A 24353-nucleotide genomic window follows, 5' to 3' on the forward strand; every position below is an offset into this window, starting at 1 on the left:
AACCACCTATTTTAAATAGTTCTGGAAAAATCTTCACTTCTTTAATGTTTGTTGTTGGGTATTTTTTTTCTTTTTTTTTAATGCTTTTTTATTGTTACTGATAGGTAAGGCTTTATAAAGTAACAGTTTGTGTCTTGATTCTAAATATCTAGCCCAACTTCTCCTACTGCCCTCAGGCACTAGAAGTGTATAAATACCCTTAAATTCAATTAAAAAATCCCTGACATGGAGGGTGGAGCACTGAGCTCATAATTTCTGACAGCCTACAAAACTTACAAATCAAAAGACACGAGTGCCATGTAAGTGAGGGTGAAACAAATGGAATACAATACATGGAAATGAATGAGTCCTGTGAATGAACATTGGCATGTACATCCCCAGCCCCATATGAAGATTAAAGTGAGTTGTCTGCTCTAAAATTGCATAATTGCTTCTGTGACTGATTTGGTGCTGCTCCATAATAAGTTGTGAACATTGTATGCTGACCTGGTTAATGGGATGTTTACTAAATGGATGTATTTGTGTAGTTTAATAGGAGGATGCTTGAAAAATTAGCAGGATGAGAAAGAATGGCTGGAGAGAGTAATTTTTCAGTTAGTGCTGGTGTTGTGAAGAGGAAGGCAGAGGCTGCCTTGCCATTGGCATGTGGGGGCTTGGAGGGGGAGGTTGGATGGGGCTGCATCCCTGACTTTCATGGAGCATCCTTGTCCTGAATTCCCGTGGGAGTGGCTGCTCCAGACCTGTGGGGTACCCAGACTCTGCCCCCCAGTGAAGGTGCTGCCAGGTGGGGATGTGTGTGCCCGTGGGAGCAGCCTCATCTGCTGCCCTAACAGCTTCATTTGCTAAACTATCTTTCTGGAATTTAGCTATTTTAAGTACTGTAGACTAAGATAATTATTTCATGAAGTAATATTATCTGCAAATTAACCTTGGATCTCTACAGAGGTTCAGAAAAAGGGAGATAAGGAGTTTTATCACAAATTGCAGACTTACTGGGTTTAACGTAAAGGCCGTGGCAAGTAATACATTTAAACTGCATTTAAGTAGTAAAGACCAGAATATCAAAGTCTAAAAGCAATAAACATTAAATTATTCAGAAAGTTTTTATATTTTCTTTCTAGTTTATATGTTCTTTTCAAACACTGTCATTTAATGAGGTTATATTCTGATTAAAGTAGAAAAATAAAAAAGTAAAATGTTTTATTTCAGTAGATAAAAATGTAACTTTCAAAATATATCAGCTTGCCGTGTGTAGTCTGAGCTGACTGTACAATTTCCCCTTCGTTCAGCATGGTTGCTAACTAACGGATTTTGGGGGGAAAAGTCCCCCTTATACAGAGTTTCAATTGAAATCCATATTTTAATTTTAAGTGACAACTAATACATTTACTGTAATCCTTTTCAAATATTCTCTGGCAGGGTTCCCAGACATACATTTTTGAAGGTTAAATGGTTTAGGATTTATGTACTATGTAGGTGTATTGGCTTTGAGTGTCAAGGTTTTGGTAGCAAGTGAGCTACAGGGGAGGAAGAGAAAATCAGGATTAAAGTGAAGCCTGGAGGGGAGGGAAAGTGTTTTAAGATTTGGGTTTATTTCTTATTATCCTGGTAATTAAATTGATCTCCCTGAGTGGAGTCTGTTTTGCCTGTAACTGGTGTGTGATCCCTCCCTGCCCTTAACTCACCTCACGAACCTTCCATGATAATCCGTGACAATCTCTCGCCCTGCCCAGCCCTGCCCAGTGGCAGAGTGGCCACCACAGTAAGTCAGTCTGAATAAGGTGCTGAGTTTATAGGGCCCCTTCATTGCCAGACACCAGTTTGTGGCTCAGAAACACCACAGCTGCAGCAGTGCTGGTTAATGACCTGCGTTTCTGAGGGGCTCAGGGTAAGGTACTGGGCTGAAAAACTGCTTTTTGCTGGTTGCAGAGCTCTCTTGGGTATCATTACACAGGGCTGATTCATGTAGTGTGGATGTGCCTTTCTGGCAGCTCAGAGTTTTGACTGTCCAGAAACACTTTTTTTTTTTTTAATAGGCTGAAATTGGCATGAATAAGCAGCAGTAATTGAAATAATATTCCACAAGGTTTGCATTTTAGTATGGCAATGTGATTAAAATTGGTCCTGCCTTTTCCTCTCCCTTGGGAACCATTGTGTGCTCCATGGCTAATGAAGTGGAATGAACACTGTGATCAATATTTATGGTGTCACTCTGGGCACCTGCAGTTCTTCCAACCCTTCTTGCACTGAAAAGCTGGAGTGGAGGTTCCTGACTCAAGCTGTTAATGGCTCAACTGCAGCTTGAGGAGAAGGCTGCAGAGACTGCTCCTGGTAGTGTTTCTTGTGAGGGTCACATGCCACCTGCACAGATTTGCTAGTTCTCATTATTGACTGACAGAAGTAGGACCTTGATTTTCTTAGTGATGTGCCTTCAGGTGTTCCAGTCGTCCTTTAGTGTTTGGGCTCTCCCTCTTTTGGGAACAACCACCCTTGGGGTACCATATTTTGCCACTGAACACACAAATAAGATGAAATTTTGGATTATTTCAGCAGAGTTTATAGACTTCTGCCTATGGCTTTTCTTCTTTTTACACTCCAGTCTGCACTACAGATACCGTAACTGCTGGGGACAGTGTTTAATTCCAGCATGATGCTATGGAGTATCTACTCCGCGCTTTTGCACCTTGCCAGTTTGGGAGCTGCTCCCAGCTGTGCCAAAATATCTTTCTGCAGGCTGCTTATGAAGTCCACAGACTATTTTCTGTCCAAATCAGCCATGAACTACTTTATTTTCTTGTTTCTTGACCCCTTCAAGGCTTTCCCAAAATAATAATATCATCTCTGAACTCTTGGTAGGTTGGTTTGTTGCAAAGTTTGCCCATTCCCTGGCAGTGACAGCAGCTGGAGGCAGTCCAGTGTAATTAGTAAGTATTTTGGAGACTTTGCCTTGGCAGCCCTATTAAATATGTGCAGTGAAAGCAGGATTAGTATGTGGCCTTATCTTTTTTTTTCTCATTAGGGCATCTTGATGATCTGTAAGCTTATTTAATTGGAAATTAGCCATTCTTATTAACACAGGAGATACCCTTTAGTCTAAATCCTGACATTGGATAAATGTATATAGTTTCCACTAAGGAGAAAGAAAACGCATCCATATACTCTAGGGTGGAAATTTGCCCTTTTGTGTCCAGTGCAGTTCTCCTGGAAGAGAATTTCATTTTCTAGTAAAGTAATAAATTTTCACTGCTCAGATAAGTGACTACAGAGGTTCATCATCAGGATTTGAAGAAATAAGCCTCCTAAGAAGATGGATGATGACAAGGGGAGTAAGAGTTGTTATCCAATCATTTGTCATGGTCCAGAACATTAAGATGTATTGGTAAGACCCCACAGGTGTGTAGAACTTCCTTTTTTCCAGTGTGTAATAAGTTACCCTGGGCAGTCAGCCAATATTGCACTGTCTGAAAACTCATCCTGTTTGCATCTCTTTGTATACAAGTGTTAAAATCCTATATATTGCTGGGAAATATGTCTACACATCATCAGATGTAGCCCCACAACTACTGAAGAGAGGGGCTGACTTCCTGGGTCCTCACTTTCCTGCCCTTCTCTCCCTCCTCCATCCCACTCCAGTTGTTAACATTTCTGCCTTTCCTCTTTTGCTGTGAATGTTCTGCTCCAGGCTTTCTCCAGAGACTTTTCCCTCTGATTTTTCTGTGGTTCCCTGCTCTACAGCCCTTGCCTTCTAGTTCTTCCCTTGTCTCAAAGCTTCAAAACCACAGAGCAGCCATGGGGGACTGTGTCAGCTAGTGAAAAACTGGATTAAACATTCATGGCTGTAGGAGTGCTTGTTAGCATATATGTATTAATTCAACATTTCCTGCTGGTTTTCAATATGTTGGGAGGTTGTGTTGCCAGTGAGGTGACTTAAAGTCCATAATGGAATAGGTTCCAACTAACTGCTTGAGACCAGGTAAAAATTTTGCTCTGCTTATCTGGTATCATAGAAAAACCTTTCTCCTTACTTTTTAACAGTGAGTATTCCTCTCCAAACCAGACATGGTTGAGATGCCGTTTCTGAAGATTTTGTTGAATTCTGCCTCAGTGGCTGGGATAGCTGATATTGAAATTTTCATGTAGGAGAGGCACACCATTGTAGTTTGCTGTAGTGAGCTGCTCCCTGCACTGCTCTTTGCAAAAGTGAGGTTTGGCTTGTCTTTTTTGGATTTGCTGTGGCACAGAATGGCTCAGTAGCTTAAATTTGATCCGAAATTGAGAGCTGGCACTGCCTGCCTTCAGGGGGACCCCACGATTTTGGGAGCCCTTTGCACCATTTCTGGCAGCGTGTCTTCAGGTCCTGCAGGCACTCCGCAAACTGGCCGTGCTGGGGCAACCTGTTCCTTTGGGTTTAGATGTCAAACACGTGGCTGTGTTTCCAGGGAAGCAAAATGTAATTCTTCTGAGTCCCAGCCATGTAATTACAGCCATAATAATAGCTATCATTTTTGATGCCTCAGTGCCAAACGTAAAGGTTGTTGTTTCTGTTAATGTTTTCAGAGGACTCTATTCTGCTGCTTTTTCCCTATTTGTGCCTTATCTGTGACTGAACAATTACCAGGAATGTGATGAGGACACGGTATGCAGAAAGTCACCCCCTTGTCTCTTTTGCTGCTGGCTCCGGAGTGTGTGGGCGCTGCTATCTCAGCTGCTAATCAATGGAGCTGGAGCTAATGTGCGCAGTGACCTTTGTGAGGAGAGAGGAGCTCTGCCAATATTGCACCTGCAGTTTGACTCAACTTTTACACTTTGTCATCTGCTTGACTGCAGGAGCTCCTCCCTCACCTGGATTGCTGGATCAGGTGCTGCTCTATCCACCAAGTTAAGAGATGCCCTAAAATTCTCTTGTGTGTTAGCCCTGATGTTTTCCTTGGACAGGTGTTACTGTTATATGGGTGACCCCCGATCCTCCTGGTCTAAATTCCTTTTGTGCTTCGTTAAGTTCAAAGTGATCCTGCACAGCTGTACACTTCACAGTTTGGGGAAGTCAGAGGGATTTTCACTGCTGGAATTAGACACAATTTGTGTCTATTCTCTAGCATTTTCCCTCTGCATTTTTATAGTGCTTAGGAGTCTGATGGATGGAGCTCTCAATTATTTAGCATCTCTCAAGCTTTTGCTTACAACACCTAAACAAACACTAGTATTACATAATTTTTCCTGAATATATAAGATATAATTCTGCTGCAGCATTTTACAAATGTATGAAAAACACATACTGTTGCTTAACTATCCCTTTTAAGGGAATAGGTTTTGGATTGAAATTTTAAGTATGCATGAAGACAGTAAGATACCATTTGCACCGTTAGGATTTCAATAATGTATGGAATTAGCAGAGCTTTATTATATTTCTGTGCCTGCATGCCCTTCATAGAGTGAAAGTTGTAATAAATATAAGTTCAAAGGTAAAATTTTATTGCTGTGCATGAGGGGAGAGAAAATAAATTAGAATAATGTAATCATGCACATATATGTTATGAATTTTGAACAGTGTCTATTAGAAAGTTTGTCAAAATGTGCTTAGCTTTGAAAATACAGATTAACGCTGAAGGTTTTAATATTGTTCTTCCTTATATTCCTATTCCTTGCAAATATAAGTGTAAAATATCTCCTGCCGAAAGCAATTGTCATGAAACGACACTTTCCTATTTTAATAGCTGAATAATCAGAACAAAAATATTTTCTAAGTTGCAGTGAGGTTATTGCTTTTTTCACACAAAGAAATTTAGTGGTAGAAAACCAAATTTTAGCCAGCTATTCTTTGCTTTTTGTGTTTCTATTCTTATATGTGAAAAGCATGTCCAAATGTCTCTTGACAGCTTTGACACTTCAGGGTGATTAAAAATGGGGTGAGGTGCGCTCATCTGATTCCATTTACTGATTCTCTATTTTTCTTTAATCTGGTAGCAAAGTTAAAATAGCAGCTCTCCAACAGGAGCTGGAAAATCTGTTTGGGGATGACTGGTTGGTATCAATCTGGACCCTTTGGGGTTAATTTTTTTTTTTTCCTACTTTGGAGCAAATAAGGACCAGGTCAGTGTGGGAGGGCAGCTGCTGGCACTGAAACCCAGCAAACATCAATTGTTTGAGCTCCCACCTCAACACATGGTGCTTCAGCCTCTCTGAATTTGGTGAAATTTTGACAATAAGGTCAGTTCCTTCTCCTGGGTTTTCTTCCCTTACATTCCTTTTTGTTGTCCTCTGTCATCTCCCTCTCTTCTTCTGTAAGTTCTGGCTGCACCATGAGGGCACTACCAAAGCATTGGCAATGACCTTTTTTTGACATTTTTAATGCAGTCTTCAGGTTTCAACTCTGTCACTCAGTTTGGGAAAACCGAGCAGCTATTGGTGCACACACCCCCTATTTTTTTAATGTGTTTAAAACAGTTTGGATGCTGAATAATTGGAAAAAACATTAATGGATTTTTTTGTCGTTCTTGTTTTGTTTTGTTTTCTTCCTGAAAGCGACTGTCACCTTGAAATCTATAGAAACTTTCTGGAGAGAGAAAATATCAAGAAACTTTTCTAAATAAACAATTTTAGGTCTTGATAAGTGGTTCCTACCTTTAAATTCTTCTGTTGATGCCATGGTAGCTGAGATGTAAGCAGGATGAGGCTGCTGTTCCAATATAATCAGTGAACCACTTCCAGAGGGTGGAGCAGTTTAGAGACCAAATGCAGTTTAAATGGCACTAGAGGAATGATGCACTACTGACTGAAAATGCTGACATTGTTATTAATGATGTAATTAAAGTTCCACCTCATAGGCAAAGTGGAAGCACACAGAAAATATTGTTAATATTGTGTTTCCTGTATTTGATTTATCCCCATTTTAAGTACTAAATGAAGTATGCAAAACACAGTGGGAATTAAATACTCTGTCTAAAATTCACAGCTTTATTATGTAAAAATGGTTCAAGCAGAGGTCATGGTACATTAGCCAGAAGTAACTTAACCCAGCTGAAAAATGTCTAATGCACTTCACATGCACAGTTGCTACTTGGCTAAACCTGGCTGTACAGGGAAGTTCTCCTCAAGAACCAAAGGTCATGGCTTGCTGTTTGTATTGTTTTGGTCAAGAACAGATCTCAGACATTCATCTAGACGCTTGACTGAGGATCATCTGTGGTACTGGGTGTATTTTCTTTATTGCAATTTTTAAAAGCTCACTTCTGAGATTTGTGGATCAATTAGAGACAAAATTGAAAAAGATAGTAGTAATAATAAAAATAAAAAATAGCCTAGTATTTGGTCCTGCAGATTCTGAACGTTTCCTGATGGATAGTGGGAGCTCTCATAGTTGCTTTATGAGCTTAAGCCAGACTCTGCAGCTGAACTAGAACACATTTTTGTGTTAACTGCTTCTAAATGAGCTCTTAGTTTTAAGTAGTTGGCATAAATCTAATTTTAATTTACTGTTTTCATTTTCTTTTGCATTGATCCTCTTTTTTGTAGAGATTCAATTGCAGACTTGGAGAAAGAGGTTTTTTAAGGAGTCCAGATGGTATTTCCAATTATTTATTATCATTAGCATTCACTGTATCTGAAAACAAGACCTTTGCCAACTTAGATCAACCTCATCTGCTGCACTATTGTTTGCAAATTTTCAGTGTCCTATGTTAATGCCAACTCACTTTTGGGGTGGTTTCCAGGGCTACAAGAGAAAAAGGGTCTGCTATTCCCAATATATTGCAAATTGCCAATTTATATAATGTGGATAACAATCAGGGATAGATTTCTTATGCTTATGAGGAAATGAGCAAGGCATGTCATTATTAAGAGTAGCATAATCTGAAGAAAAATCATAATAATCAAACCAGAAGGTACAAAAGCTTTGCATTTTTCCATGTCTGAACACAAATGTTTTCTTTTTGGGGGTCAGTGGCTGTGTAAGAGCACAATTAGTTTTCCCTTTGTAATAAGCCCCTTATAATTTTTTTCAAGTTTTGACATTGGAGATGGCACCTCACGTTGTCAAAAATAAAATATTTGGAAATTCACAGGTGTGATGCCTTGGGTATAACATGCCACCTTCTTTTTTTTTTGAACTAAAATACCTGAATTCTTCCACTAAAATTATTCTCCCCTGTACAATGATGTTAGCTGAAATGGATTCTGTACACTACTGGAGTGAACAAGTCCACTTATATTTTTTCCTCAAAGTTTTCAAAATACATCTACATTTTGTAATATTTTAATACATTGAAATTATTTGTGTGATTGGTTGCTACAATATTTTGTGTTGTTTAGCATTTGGAGCAAAGCAGTACAGAGAAAGAAATAGAGGGACACCTGTTTCAATTACACCCTAGCAGCAATTTCAACAATAAATCTTAATTGCAATCAGTCTTGATCAACCCACCTGTGTAGATTCCCTCATTTACAAGGAAGTGGGATAATAGAGAGAAAATAAGGAAAAAATTGAAAAGAAATAGAGGTAAAAAAGAAACCTGCAGAACACTAATATGGATTATGTTATGTTCTTATACTTTAAGTTTTCAGATTGCTGCGCTATGTTAATTATTAGGAACAGCAGCCTGAATTTCCCTGCTTTTCTCTGGGGATACAGTCAACCCTTGTTTACTTTCAGCTGCCACTTGAGCAATTTCTCTTCCATTCAGGAGGGATTGTGCAAACAGCCACGAGGTAGAACTAATTCTGCTTCTGTGCCCAAACTCAGCAGGTGAAGGTGCAGCAAATTCCTTTGTTAAGGAACAAAGGAATTGTCTTTCTTGTGTGGGGTAGGAGACGCAGCAGAGCTGATGTCTCTGTGGGTAACCTCCTGCAGGTGTGTTGGTTGTTCTAACCTTGAGTGTGGAGGTGCTGCACTGAGGTGTTCTGGGACCTTCTCTGCAGGCCTGGCAGCTGCTCACTGACGTGCCTCTCCTGTGCTGGGCTTCCTTGCACTCACAAATGAATTTTCTTAGGTGCATTTGCATAAAGAGAGAAAAGAATTGTGGATAAACAGTCCAAATTGCAGTAGAGGATGTATAGAGAAGGAAAACAGATACTGCTTTTTTTTCTATACTTGTCATCCTCTTTTTCTCATAACCTCTGTAATGATCACTTGGACATAGGTAAGGGACAGGATTGTGGCCAATTATGCAGGGACTTGGGTGAGATTTTGTAACATTTTTCCAGACATACATTGCTTCCTATATTCATTATTGTTGCCTCTGTTCCTTTTTTGTACTTTTTGCCTTCACTTTTTCCTTATACTCCATGCATTGTTATTCCCTTTTTCTTCATTGTGCATTATGTGATTAGAAATGTTTTTGTAGTGGCATTTGACCAAATCTTTTGACTCAAAATCTTAAGGATTGTCTCATTTCTTTTGTTTTTTTTCCCCCTCAAGGAATGTCTAGGTTTATTTGTGTTTGTTTCCTCTTGTTTGTCATGAGTGGCTTGTTCTATTTTACAGTTTCACCTTCTTTCACACTCTCGACCTCCCTTCCTCTTCATCTCTTTTGCATCCTCTTCCTCTCTGTGGGGCTCTGGTAATAGTGATGGACCAGTGCAATTAAATTTATTCCATACACCACTGCTTTCCCTGACAAACTGACACCTCTCTTCTCTGCTGTTCTTACCTGTTGACTGGCATTAAGCAAAGTCAGCCAGGAGCCAGGATTTCAGTGGAGTGTGACATTCATCTGTGGAGATGACTGAGCATGGCAAGTCTTGGATGCTTTATTCTCTAAAGCTGGCTGTGCAATGTGGGAAAAAAATAAAAAAAATCTGTGATGTCGTGATGAGATGAAGATGTTCAGGAGGGTTGTAAGAAATTTCTCCTATTGTAATTTGATTGTTATTGTGTTTAAAGGTAGCATTTTCCTTAGCTGATGAGATGTCCAGGCCAGGATCCTGCCAGCACACAGTTTCTCTGCATGCAGTTGCTCTCAGCAAACTGGCATGCAGTCAATAGGAATCCCTCTGAATTTACTGCTGTCTGTTGACATCTCACTCTGTTACAGGCAAGTATTTAATCAAAGTTTATTGTCATTCTTTTCTGAGATTTAAGTGGGACGTAAAATTTTACGATACGTATAGTATTTTAGATGACAGCTTCATTATTTCCACTGAATAATTTGAAATGCTACAAGGAGAAATATTGATGGCAAACTGGTAATTGTCATTAAATATGCAGCATTTTTGCAGCAGTCACTTGTGCAAAAAATAAATTTTCTGAACTTCTAGGTAGCAGTGCAGAACTGTCTGAAATGCAATTCCTTTGTCTTGGGCCTTTTTCCATCATGGAGGTCACTTGAGGTTCCAAACATGTTCAAACATGAAAACTTCAAAGTGACTTTGCAATTTTTCTTTCTAAAAAATGAGCATGGTATTATATTATTGAATGTCAGAAGGAGAACACTTGGTTTGTTATTGAGTTGATCTTTTGGTTCCTGCTGCCTGATGGGATTTTTATTTTTGCTGCCTTAGTTGTCCCCTGTCTAGTGGACATTCCCTTTTTCCTGAGCCAGGAGGGATGTCTTTTGCAGGAGTAATTAAAAACTGTGTCACGGGAGATGGGTATAACAGGTCACTGGGAAGAATGAGACAATGCACCAGAGCTGCAAGGCAGGGTGTAAAACAGACAGGTGCAGTTTATTATTGGACTGATTCCAAACAAAACATTCCTCTTGGTTCAGTGCCTCACCATGGAGTGCATTACTCAGGACTGTGGGAGTGGCTTCTCCTTCTGGAATGCAAAAGACAATGAAAAAAAAAAGTTTCTGGAAAAATACCAAGCTTTTCAGTTCAAGGAGGGTTTTAGGTCATTCCTTATTTTGTTTCTCTTGTTGGGAAGAATTTAGTTTGCTTTTAGGTGAATGAAAAATTCCGCTCAGGATGCCACTTCTCTGTTACCTTGTTAAAGGATTCAAATGAGAGACCAGTACATTAGGTCTTTGTTAGCATTTGTGAGCAACTTTGTTAGCAAATATATTTGCAAAAATGCCATGCTTGTCCTCTCTTTTGTAATTATTACACCCTGACATGAAAGAAAATGGATTAAATCTTTCCTGTAAAATGCTATCTGTTTGGTATATCTTGAGTATTTAGCTTTTATAATCACTAAACTATTCAAGTACAAGGCAATCAGTTTAAAAAAAATGCCATTAGAGTTGGTCAGGATGCTTGCAATAAAGCGTTTTGAATAGAAAACTGTAACATTTTTCTTAACTATGGCTTTCTTTAGGAAAGCAAGCATTCAGCGAGGCTGAGAACAATCAGTGCTTAAGGCATGAAATAAAGAGCATGTGAGAGGGATCAGCTGGGCTCTGAGGATGCTGAGGGTGCTGTTTCAGTTCTGATCTACCTCAGGCAGATCAGCATCTGGGTGGTGTGGGTTGTGCTCTCAGGTGATGGTGTCTGGTTGTGCTCTTGCTCTCAGCTGGTGCCCGCCAGCAGTCACAGGTGCTTTTCCACTGGGCACCCTGCAGGCTGGAGATGTGCCTGGGTTTTGTGATCCAAGTGCAGGACCCAGTTATTGGCCTTGTTGAACCTCACAGAGCTGGCCTCAGCCCTTTGATCCAGCCTGTCCAGATCCCCCTGCAGAGCCTTCCTGCCCTCCAGCAGATCCACACTCCTGCCCAGTTTGGTGTTGTCCACGAGCTTGCTGAGAGTGCCCTCGATCCCCTTGTCCAGAGCATCAGTAAAGATGTTAAACAGGGCTGGGACAGGGCTGGACCCTGGGAAGCACCAGGGGTGACAGCCCCAGCTGGATTAACTCCAGTCACCACCACTCCCTGGGACTGGATGTCAGACAGGCTTTTACCCAGCAAACTGCACCAGTCCAAGCCATGAGCAGCCAGTTTCTCCAGGAGAATGCTGTGGGAAATTCTGTTAAAGGCTTTGATAAAGTCCAGATAGATACATCCACAGCCTTTCCCTCATCCACTAAGTGGGTCACCTTATCATGGAGGGAGATCAGGTTGGTGAAGCAGGATCTGCTTTTCCTAAATGCATGGTGTCTGGGAATGATCCCCCGGTTGTGTTGTAGAATCTGTGTGATATCAGTCAAGATGATCTGCTCCATCACCTTTGCTGGTACTGAGGTCAAGCTGCAGGCCTGAAGTTCCCTGGATCCTCCTTCCAACCGTTCTTGTAGCTGGGTGTCACGCTTCCAACCCCCAGTCACCAATCACTTCTGGGAATTTCCTGGATAGCCAGGACTTCTAGTAAAAAATGGAGTGTGGCGTGGTGAGCTCTTCTGCCAGCTCGCTCAGTACATTTAGGTGGATCCTCCATCTGGCTCCACAGAGCACACCTTGTGCATGTAAAGATTGTGGAAAGATCTGGAAAGATTATTCAGCCATATGTGAGATAAGACTTATACTTTCAAGGTACTGAGTGGACAGTTTGGAAGCTCTTGAGAATTTAATATTCCCTTTAAATCTGCGACAATGCATAAAGCACACTTCAGCTATGTCCTGTTCTAGTATTTTTCATGGAAAATTAAAGATTATTGCCTCCCTTTGTAGTATACAGTAGTTTTCTGAGAATTCTCTGCCAGGCAGCTGGTACAGAAGAAATTCCCCTTCTGCAGTAATAGAAGGCAGTGATTAAACCTGAACATGGCAAATGGAGCTATAAAGTAAATCAAAGTGAGAGTTGAATTGTGCCTTCATGCACCCAGTGGTAAACTCTTTCTAACAAAGCACAAAGCTTCCTTTCTTTGCCCAGGAATTGTGAATTGCAGCCTCTGTTTGCAGTGTCCCTGTCACCTGCTGTAAATCCAGTCTGAAAAGAAATTGTGGAAGGAGGAAGTTGAAAGTGTATTTGCCTCCCTTCCCCACAGGGTGGTCACCCCACAATATGTGACAATGTGAGCTTATGGGTGGAAAAAGCCACCTCAAAGGGGGCCCAAGTGTTTTAAATCATCTTCTGAAAGGAGTTTTTTGAGATTTTTAAAGTCTGATTAAATCAGTGGAAAGGCCTTCTTGGCTTTCAACAGGCAGTTCTTCTCTGATGCTTAGATCTGTAGCACAGTCTGATTGGTGGAAAAAAAATTCAGAATACATTTAGGTGGATCCTCCATCTGGCTCCACAGAGCACACCTTGTGCATGTAAAGATTGTGGAAAGATCTGCTAAATTCAGAATTTGGTGAACATCATGGCACTTTCTGTCCATAAAGTCCTGATGTAACAGATAACCTGAGCTGTGGATGGAAGGGTGGGGCTCGTGCTTTCAGGGCCAGTGTCCCACCTCATCCCATCTGGTTCTGAAGCCTGTCCCTGGCTGTCCACGTGCTTCCCTGTCGGTGCTGGAGAGGAGGAAGGTGTTTCACCCTGCTTCACCAAAGCATGTAATCTCTTGATGCTGCTGTACCACTGACTCCTAAAATCAGCCTGCCCCGGCTGCCCTGCCTTACCTGCTGCCGTACAGACAAGCTGTCAGACGTTAGTGGGGATTTTGACACTTAGGTGACTTGGGAAGACAGCTGGAATAAGCCTAACAGGTTTATTTGCTGTTTTCACATTGTTTTTTTTTTTTTTCTGAAGGTAGTTCTCAGCATTAGGTGAGCATCCAAAGCAGCAGTGGTGATACAGAGGCTGGTCAAAGCAGATTCAGCTTGTTTTTCCTTGGGATGCCAATTGCAGCACCGATGGATGGGGGCTCTGTGTAGGGGGTTGGTGCAAACACTGGGCACACTGAGCCTTTCCAGGTGGGCATGAAGGAAAGGGAGTATAAAACTAAAGTACTTTTTAACCATGTCTTGCAGTCTGATTGCCTGCTGGATCTGCTGTTCCTTCTCATAATACGCTTGAAAAGTTTTATCTGTGCCTTGAGGGTGATGAGCCTGTCTTCATTTAGGGATGCAACTGCAGATAATAGCGCTGTGCTGTTGACAGCTTTATGTGCTCATAGCCTGCCTCTCTTATTTACTCACTTGTAGATGTGGGCTCTTGTAAAAGCAGCTCAGTTTTCTACCCTCCCAGTTATAATTGCTTCCTGAGCTGCCTTGTTACTGAGCCTGTTCCTGGAGCATGAGGTGAAAGAGGCACTTTCTGCCATTATAATTTTTTATTTTTTTAACATATAATTAAGGCTGGATAGTCATTGTGGTTTTTTTCCCTAGGTTCATAATTAAAGAAACCTTGAAGGAGAGGTTTGTGACTATTATAAGGGCAAAAGAGGAGGTAACATGTGATGGGACCTTTTTTTCATAAACAGTTGAGCTTCTAGAAACTTCAGATGTAGCCGACGTTTCCTGAGGATCCAGAAATACTAAGCAATTGAACAGTGTAGCAGTCAGTCATGACTGTTCATCGTTTAAAATGCATTTGTAAGACATTGGGTGTAATTCAGTACTAAAAGAGTTATATTTTATGAATTTTTATGAATTGTGATGTCCTTGTAAATTCTATGTAATTACTTAAATTTCTTATTTAAAAAAATAGTTTATTTTCCTTTCCAAAAGCAATAGTTCCCTCTGTTGCATTCCACATGACATCCCTCATGTGCCTCCTTTTGCTGCTCATTCCAGCAGTAGTTCTTTTGGTTGGCAGGTTTTCCCCACTGTCCTTCTTGTTGAAAGGGCTTTTGAAAGGATGCTTCTCATCAGGACATCTGCTGTGGTCCAGGTCTCTTGGTTCATCTGCAGCCGAAAGTATTTCTCTCTTGAATGGTGGTGGCCCAATAGATTAATAATTTTAGATCTCCTAGCTTTTGGGTGAGAGGCAAGAGTCAGAAATAAGAGTGTCTCATTCTGGTGAGGCGGAAGGGGAAGGACCAAAATTTCTCTGGCCTACAGCAAAAAGAAACTTGACTTCTTTGGGGACCTGCACAGTTTGTACTGTGGAAAATAAGTTCTGTAGGTAGAGATTGCAAGAAAATATGGGGCAATTATCGTTAGTTCTGTTGAGATACTACAGCTTTCTTTTGATGAAATTATCCCATTCCTTTCGCTTACCTGCTTCAGAGAATGGACTGCAGCCAAGATGTCACACACTGAGCTTGAAACACGTTTTTTTCTTCTTTGCTTTCCTGAATAAATTTTTAAGATAATTGTTCGAGTATTGCTCTTTGCAGCCTGAAGCCTCACCACATGCTGTTTTGTAGCACATTCCTCCATGGGCTGGTGGGCGTGTGACATGAAGTCAGTGTGTTTGGTGCAGGCTGTGGGTATTGAACCAAGCCATGCCTCCCTCCATGTCTGTCTTGTTTCATTTGCTCCAGGTGAAGAAGTTCCACATCACCTCTGCTCGGAGCTTCCCCGTCCCGAGGTGGTGGCTTGTGAAGTCCCTTGTGCCAGGGACTGTGTGCTCAGCGAGTGGTCCCCGTGGTCTCCCTGCTCCCACTCCTGCTCCAGCAAAAATGCCGAGGGCACTCAAAGCAGGAGCAGGTCCATCGTGGCCCTTCCAGCCGAGGGTGAGTGCTGAACATTGCTGGATAATCACTGTTCCTTAATGCATTGACTTCCTCTCCTGAGCCAAGAGCTAATCCCGCTTCCTCAGGAATCAGGGATAATGCTGAATGCTTGTCTCTGCCAAGAGACTAAGAGATCTTGATGGGCTGGAGTTCATGTGTCACTTGGAGAAATTCTGTCACAGTTGAAAACTATTTACTTCAGCCTCTGAATTGCTGGCTGTTGAGGGCCTGTCTGGGTGTGAATTTGGTTCTGGAGAGCTTCATCCTCTACCAGTAAAATTGCTGCATGACAGAGTTGTCATGCAAGTGTCTTTATATGGGAACATATCAGTAATGATTTAAAACCAGTGGGCTGTGAAAAATGAGAAAATGGAAAAGGACTTGCTTTTTTTTTTTTTTTTTTTTTTTTTTTTCTTAATGTAAGACCTGGAATGTATGGACCTGCTTGTTGTAGTAAGTAAATAGCACTCGATAAATACATGTAATTTCTTCTCGATCTTCACAGACATATAATATATCTGTTTTTTTACATATTGACATCAGTGATATAGCTATTTAAACAAACCTTTTTGTGTTAGAAGTGTAGTCTTCTAATTCAGTTACACGTATGATAATTAATTTGTGTGTTGGTTTATCACACAGGATTTGGAAGGTCTTGGATCAAGTGCATAAAAATTCATAAAATGTGAAGAGGTCCAACAGGCTAAAGCCTTGTTGACATAAAATACTTGCTAGTGCCAAAACTGGTGCAGTTAATGCAGAGCAAAACACTTTTAGATGCAAATCTAGTCCAGGGCAAGATCTGGTAAATGCTATTTTGTAAATTATAATTAGAGCCACCCACTGTTTCTGGGCTAATGTAAGGACTTGATCTTGCAAACCCTTACTCATGTGAAAGGACTGTATTCACCTCAAGATCCTCATAAGCACTCGTGAATAAAATTGGGACCCTTCAGGATGAAGATAATTGTTGATTGAATGATAGTAACTATTACTAAAAAAGTCTATGAGCTGGAGAATAATTAAAATGAAAATACAGTTTGTCTCATATTTTCCATGGAAATAATGAATCCAAATAACAGATAAAGCATGGAATTACAAGAGTGACATGGTGAAGGAGTGAATTCTGGAAGCAGAGAAGCACAATAATCTCAGCCTGAAAGGCACTAACCTAAAAATGGTGTACTCTGAATTGAATACTTGAACTTTCTCAGTAGGAATAATTAACTATTAAAATCCAACTCCCTGACTTTAGCAATGGTGTTACAATTTGCTGTGCAGAGTCACACATCTGTGTGCAGATAGTGATTGAAATTTGGGGAGTGGAAGTGGAGTTAATACCATTATTACTGCAATATTAAGACAATTTTGAATTACCTACTTTTTCTACCTTTTTCACACCCAGCTCACAGTTAAGCACCTGACTTCTACAGAGCTCTGGTACCTTTGTAAGGACCATTTTATTTGGCCTGTGTCAACGGAGGAAGTGTCAGCTGTGGCTCTACTGTTGAAGGACTTCAGGAAATTTTGGGTCATTATCTCCAAGCTTTTTACCTGCTCCCAGAATATGATAACCAGGAAGCTGTTGATGAAACCTGTGGAACTTGATTTCAGTCAGGTTTTAAAAGATAATTCTTTACACAGCAAGTGTCTGAAACTTGGTGCAAGAGGAGAGCATAGAGCAGACACTCCCAGCAGGTGTAAAATGAGTTATAGGAACTGCTGTACATCATAAATCTTTAAATGGCTACTGGAATGGCCAGGCAAGGGCATGTTGTCCTGCTTTCTTTGTACAAAAGTTATCAATGAGATGCAAAATGTGGCTAGGCCCTTGTGCTCTTTACAAAAACAGCATCTCCTGCTTGCAGTGTTGCAGGCAGGTTTGGATAAGACATTTCTTTATATGTTAAGTTCAGTCAGCCTTGTTTAGGAGAGCTTTGTTAACATATTGTAACTAACATAATGTTAAAAAATGCCACTGTAATTTTTTCCTGGGAAGTTCAAAACATTGAACATTTGGAAATGTTCTTTAGTTTTGGGTTTTTTTTTTTCTTATTAATTGATCAGGTGTTTTGCTGTTTGCTTGTTACAATTTTTTTATTTTTAAAACGTGTCTCAAACACACACACAAAAGAATTGGTTTGTGTTTTTCCTGCCAAGTCAGATTCTTCAGGAAATAAGCTACCTGGGACATTTTCTACTCCCTCATCATACTAAACATTTCTGAGACTGAATGCTGTGTGGAACAGTCCATTTTCATGAAAAGATGAATAGTAATGTGACATGATTATCCAGTGAGTTAGGTAGTTTCTCTTTCTTTTCTCACTGCTATTCATTGTGGCCATTTGGGGCCTTACCTTTTTTCAGGAGGGTCAGTCCTGCAAGGCAATTGGCATCCCTTTGACATCCCTTCATCTCCTGTTGATTTTAGCAGGGTGTAAATGTGCTCTGAACCTTGTGGTATCTGTCCCCAGCACTTCAGCCCTGTCAAAACCTCCAGCACTTTGGCTGTGTCCCAAATTGTCTAGGTTCTCCTTCCTGGAGGAGAATGGTTTTGATTTTACTAATTTTTGCTTCTTTCTTCTTAAAATGACAGTGCTTGCTGTTAAATTTCACTGCATTACTCCATACCTTTTGAGCTAGGATCGTCTGCTGTTATGGATGAATTCAGACTGCTGGCTGGAGTGTTACAGCTTCTGGGGAGGCTCCTCAAACTCCTGTACTTTGGGGCTTTGTCACCAGTTGCTGACAAAGTGCAGCAGTTCAGCAAAATCTTTGGACATGGGTTTGAAGGATGGTGCTTCAAAGAAGTGAAGGCTTCATACTCCAGATGTGTCTTTCAAGTTTCCCCCCTCCTTAATTTGCAGATGTGGGTGTCATTTGATGCATCCTGCTGTCATTACGGTTCAGCTTCTTCTGCTGCTGAAATCCTTAAGGCAACATGTGAATAGAGTCCAAATACAAGAGAGAGAGATGTTCCTGCTTGGGAGATTAGCAAGGAGAATGAGCATAAAAATAATGCTTAATTCATCTTTAAACCTGATTGCATGTTTGCTGAGTGATACTGGCATTTAAATGGAATTAACTTGGCTGTGTGTAGGAGTTATTGATAAAGTAACTCAGAAATATACTTTGCCTGTTTCTGTTTCCATTATGCATTGGAATACAATTTTATGCAAGGCTAATTTAATGAGGAAACAATATTTTAGAAGGTTGTTATTGCAGCTATAAAGGTCAACAGCTTTATTTAAGCTTTATTTATTTATTTTTTGTAGGGGGTGGGGAGGGACAAAGAGAAGGTATTGTGCAAACCTGACTTTTAAATAAAATTTCCCGCATCTTTCTTTTGCCGCACGCCGTGAGATGAGGATGTGGTGTTCTCTTGACCCTTTCCAGGTGGAAAAGCCTGTCCTCCTGAGCGAGACCTGCAGGAGCAGCGTGCCTGCAACGAGCACCTGTGTGTGCATTTCTTCTGGGAAGTGTCCCCCTGGAGCTCCTGCTCCGAGGACGTGCTGGGCACGGCGCTGAACGCCACCTCCAGCTGGAGCGGGGAGGCCACCTGTGGAGTGGGCATTCAGACTAGGAAAGTCTTCTGCAGGAAGAGCAGCTCTGGCCAGGTCACTCCCAAAAGGTATTTAAAGAAAGCTTGGTAGTGTTTATGTAATATACATGATGTATAAAGGCATTTTCAGCAAGTGTATGGACTCTGCAGCATTGAAATAATTTCATTGCAGGACTAACTCTCCAGGTACTACTCCATCAGTGTATAATATACATGATGTATAAAGGCATATATATTCAGCAAGTGTATGGACTCTGCAGCATTGAAATAATTTCATTGCAGGACTAACTCTCCAGGTACTACTCCATCAGTGTTGTAACAAGTAAAGAAACCAAATATCCAGCCCATTTTAACTTTCCATGTAAATCCAGGCAAACAGCATGCTTTCAGTTGTGGAGATTTTTTACTGTAGTTCCTCTGCTACTCTAATTTACAGTTTTCTGCAAATATTTTCCCTGAAGGACAGGTGTGATGAAAATATAAAATCCATTTGAATGTAATGTTAAGCAACACCTTATTAGCAGTGCTCTAATCAAATAGAAAAAGTAAATAGATTTTGCATTATATTTACACTCCAATAAGGCAGTACCATATGTGTGATCTGTATTGTTCACTTGGTTTATATAACATCCATAATGTGATAGCAACACAGCAAAATTACATATTCTGCAGTGGAAATATCCCAAATTTTGCTTTGCTTTACTAAATGAAGAAAATAAGTAGCACAGATGTTTTCCTTAATATCAAAAAATCAAGACGTTGCTAATTATTTTTGCACCATTAATGAGTCTAGAGACTTAGAACTGAGTTTCCTTTCCTATTGTAATTCTCAAAACAATACTGTTTGTGTAAGCAGACTGTGCTGATTTCAGTAAAGTTAATTAAAATTCTTGAGGTTAATGGGGTTAATGAAATAAAATGAAAGAAATCTGGTATTCGTGTATGTCTCAAATGCATTGATAAGCTTGAACTTTACCTAATTAAACATATTGTTTATAGAGTTATGTAAAGCCTAAAATAGTTGTTTGCCCCCTCCACTCTTGAGGTGGTGTAAGAGGAAATGGAACTGAAGGGAGTAAGTAAACATTTAAGTAGTTGAATCATGGTTTTAACTTTTTTTTTTTTCTTGTATGAATTAGTGGCACATTTCTCCTTCAAATGGGATCATTTTGGGTTGCATGCATCACCAAGTATTGTTTAGTGATCTTTTTAATAGAAATTAATAAGGAGTAAGAAAGAGTAATTCTCTTCCTGTTCACCAACTTGATCTGCAAGATCTGACAGATCCCCTAAAATTGTCCCTTTTCCACTCTTCAAGTCCTCATATATTAACTGTGCCTGAAACTTTTCTTAGAATGTGTATGACATGTTTTCCATGTAGGAGTTAAAAATGAATGAAGAAAATCACAGAGCTCTTTGCACTGTATTGCACTTGAAACTATTTTTGCGTTCCTTGGGGGTTGAAAGTTGAGGAATATGTCATCAGCCCTTACAGACAGGTGGTTTGAAGGCTGTTGCATGTTGTGCTAAAACAGGACTACTTTATAAACATAACTACTCACTTTCTTTGGTAATAAATATATCTGTTTTACTCCCATGGTTTATGTCACAGACAGAGCTACATTTAGCCTGTAGTCATCAAGCCAAGCTCCCCATTTTTAAAAACTTTTTTTTTTTTAAAAAATCCTTGAAACGTAGTAAATTCAGCTGAATTGTGTGAGTGAAAAGAAAAATAAGGCTTGCTCTGGCCAGGAGTGATGTCTTTGATATGGCAGTGTGCTCACAGATCTGTGAAAGTCTTAGGAATAGAATCTTTTTTCATAGTTTTTAGTTTTTATTGTGTTTTATCCGCAGGTGTCCGGAGTCCCTCCGGCCCGAGGCGGTGCGGCCGTGTCTCCTCCCCTGCAGGAAGGACTGTGTTGTTACACTGTTCAGTGAGTGGACACCCTGCCCCACAGCCTGTCAGCCTGGTAAGGCTTAAAGAAGTCAAAATCTGGGGGAAAAATTAAGGCATTGGCCTAGAAACATGTAACAGATGAAGTTCACACCAGTTTAGTAATTTTTAGGGCATTCATCTGCATGAACTTTGGACCTGAGGAATTTGGACCTTGACTTTTGAGTTCATGCTTTTGGGCAGGTGGGATCCTTGTGAGCAGCTTTGGAGATGTGAATTCTCTTTGCCTAGGAAAAGTTCCTTCTGGGTTTCTGCCTTCAGAGTCACGACTCCAATGCCCCTGTGCTGTACGGGTGCACATGGAATTGCGTATTGCAATTACATATCAAATGCAATTTTCTCAACCAACCTGGGTGTATGCACAGGGGTGTGCACGTACCTCCTGTACTTCTTTTTTTTTCAAGGGCCAAACATCTTTGATCTTGTTGCTTAACTTTGAGGCACGAGTGTTCAACAAAGTTTCTTTATAATCATCTAGTGTTGGGTTTTCTGATGAATTTGTGTTTCGTTAATTGTTCAGATGAAAGTCTGCTTACTTACCAGAATACTTTGTTATTGTTGGTAGTTTCCTTGCCCTTCAAATATTATCAGTGGATGCTTTAGCATAGTCCTTGTTAGATTTTACAGGAAAATGAGTTGCTTTCTAAAACAGTGAATCCTGTTTTAATTAGCAATTTATTTTTAGACTTTAAATGAGCTGCCTATGAAGGAGTAGAATAAATTACCTGGTAAATTACTTTGTTTATTAAATAATAGTCTACAATTAAAATGAGAAGAAATTAATTATTTAACCTCCTTGGCAGTGTTATCATTTTAATATAATTCTAAATTAAAACTTCTTAGATGAGGGAGTTTGTTTTTCGCTAAATCTGTTATTGATATGGCTGTATTGCAAGATTTTTTTTTTTTAATTTGCATTGCACAATTAAAACCTCAGCATGATAATGAAATTTCAAAGCCACTATACATACATGAGTTGTTAGGGGTGTTGTGGTTTTTTTATAGAAAAGTTGTATTTAATGAAAGCAATATACAGATGGTGAATTACTAATCAGATCAAGCAGGAACAGGTATTGCCTGGCAGATTTAAAATTAATTGTGTACCAGCATAAGATCAGAACTTAGACAAACATGAAATCACTAAATCAGCTTTACACAGAACTTTACCAGTTGAGCTGTTTGTAGTTTATCTGAGGAAATACATCCAAGTTTACCATCTCACAGTAAAAAAGCTGACATTTTCCCTACATTTAAATGTCATCAGACAACCGTCTGTCATCTGGCAGAAGATTATCTCCAGCCTCAGAAGTGCAGACAGCACTGAACTTAGGGCAGTAACAGGTGGGTGGACAACATAATTCACAAAGGAAGTGCCACTGAGTCCCAGCACCTGTTGGGGAGGCAGGAGCAGGGAGGTTGTTGCAAGTTATTGATTCTCTGCCATTTCAGATACTTACAGGTGGCAACTGTCTACTTCAGTCTTCTGTAATGTATCTGTTTTACCTGGGCTTTGAGGATAGATTGAAAAAAGAATCAAAGAAGCAGTAGGGTGATTTCAGGATATGAAATGGTCTGAATGAGCAGCAGGTGGATTTTCCTCTGTCACCTGCTTTCCTGGGGGTGAAGGTGGCCTGGAGAGGTAACTGCTTTCAGCATGGATGAGGTACTCCCTGGTCTGTCAGCATAGATTTAAAACAGGGAGATTAAAAAAGCAAACAACAAACAATAAATAACATTTTTCATCTTCCTTCTGAAAATAGATGGTATCTGTAAGTACCTCTTCTCTTCTGGGCATTGGCTGTCCAGGAGGAAGGTTAGAAATTTCAGTTACTTAATTCTCTAAACAAGTTTACATGAAGTGTTTGATAGTAGCTGTCCTATTTCTCCCCATGCCTTAAATCAGTTTTGAAATGAGATGGGGTAAAAGTGGGTGAAATACATGGTGTGCCATAATAAGAAATTCCAACAATCTCTACCTTGTGTCACACAGTCCATGATCTGCCACTTCCAATCCTCATAAACACAAAACCAGAACGGATCAAAGTGGAAGACTTAAGAGCTCTTATCTCTACAAAGGTATTGGAAACAACACTGATTTTGGTGACAAAAATCTCAGAAAATCTCAGAAAATTTGTGAGCAGAGTTTCATTTCTGGCTTTCCGTCTGCTCTGGATCAGAATGGGAAGCTGAATGTTTTCTGTGGAAACTGGACCTGATACAGCACATGTTCCAGGAGTGAAAAGGGATTTTGTCCCTCACCTAAGAATGGTGATGGAGCTCTGTGAGCTCTGGGGGTGAAAGACAGAAGAAGGAAGGATGCAAGATCCAGGGACGAGTGAGAGGGTCTTGGTAGGAGTTGTGTGGCTCTGCAAAGGAGGAGAATGGAGGCTGGTGGCACAGGAGCAGGGAGTGGAAACAGAGGTAAGGCACCCCTGAAATTCCCAAACAGCATTATCTGAGTTACAAAGTCAAGGACAGAGAAGTTGAGATGGTCCTGAGATCCTGAGGCTTTGACTTTTTTTCAGGAGGGCAAACAGTCATAGCCATGCTGCAAAACTGTTTGGCTTTAAAAGGACAGGTCTGCACAGTGCTGGTACTCTGGAAAAATTAGGCTATAGCAATTTTAACTGAAATATAAAAATTATGCTCATTAACATTTGTAAGGAATGCTATAGAAAAGCCAGGGAGGAAATTCAATTTTGAAAATGGGGTTTGAGTAAGGTGCAATAAATGTTGAGGATAATTTAGTTTCTTGAGGTGGAGAAAATGACTGTGGGAAGCTCATTTAGATTTGGTACTGATTAATAGGAAGGAAATGGGTAAGATTCAAATGGTGGTAGATAATTTGAATGAAAATCATCACAAAGTGATAGAGTTCATGATTCTTGGAAAGGAAGGATGGCAATATCAACAAGACATTAAAAAAAAGAACAGAAAAGACTTCAACAAACTGCAGGAATTGGTATCTATACCTCTTGGGAACTTGTTCTATGCAGTCAGGAGTACAGAAGACCTGGAAGCTCCAAGAAAGCCTCTTCAAGGAGCTGAAGCCCTTCTGGATTATAATTTCTATTCTGAAACTGTGCTAATAGCAAGCCAGTAGCACTGGGGAGCAAGGCATGTGTCAGTCTGTATATGATTTGCAAGTTCAAGGTTCAAACCATGAAGAGGAGCACGAAACACATCTAGAGAAGCTCTTTTATATCTTACTGTCAGAGGTGTTCAGGATCTTGTTTCCTTTTGGATTCTCCTATTGTTTCACAAAGATTAGAAACAAGAAATCAAGAATGCAGACTTAGCTGGAGGATATTAGACAGTGAAAATTGCATAAATGGATTAAAAACAAGAGGGAACTGAATGAAATGTACTCTCTGAGGAATGGGGGAAGTACAACATGGGAAATGTGCAGT

At 40.2% G+C, this 24353-nt stretch overlaps 1 protein-coding gene across 1 annotated transcript in view; it reads left to right on the forward strand.

The window, feature by feature from the left end:
• THSD7B (thrombospondin type 1 domain containing 7B) overlaps nt 1-24353 on the forward strand; it is a 243286-nt gene that overhangs the window by 92550 nt on the left and 126383 nt on the right. The window contains exons 8-10 of the mRNA XM_041407405.1: nt 15236-15427; nt 18824-19058; nt 20844-20959. Of these exons, the coding sequence (XP_041263339.1) occupies nt 15236-15427; nt 18824-19058; nt 20844-20959 (543 nt within the window). The remainder of the gene's footprint in view (nt 1-15235; nt 15428-18823; nt 19059-20843; nt 20960-24353) is intronic.

The sequence above is a fragment of the Onychostruthus taczanowskii genome, unplaced genomic scaffold (assembly GCF_017590055.1).
Source record: "Onychostruthus taczanowskii isolate IOZ18803 unplaced genomic scaffold, ASM1759005v1 scaffold10, whole genome shotgun sequence".
Classification (NCBI taxonomy): domain Eukaryota; kingdom Metazoa; phylum Chordata; class Aves; order Passeriformes; family Passeridae; genus Onychostruthus; species Onychostruthus taczanowskii.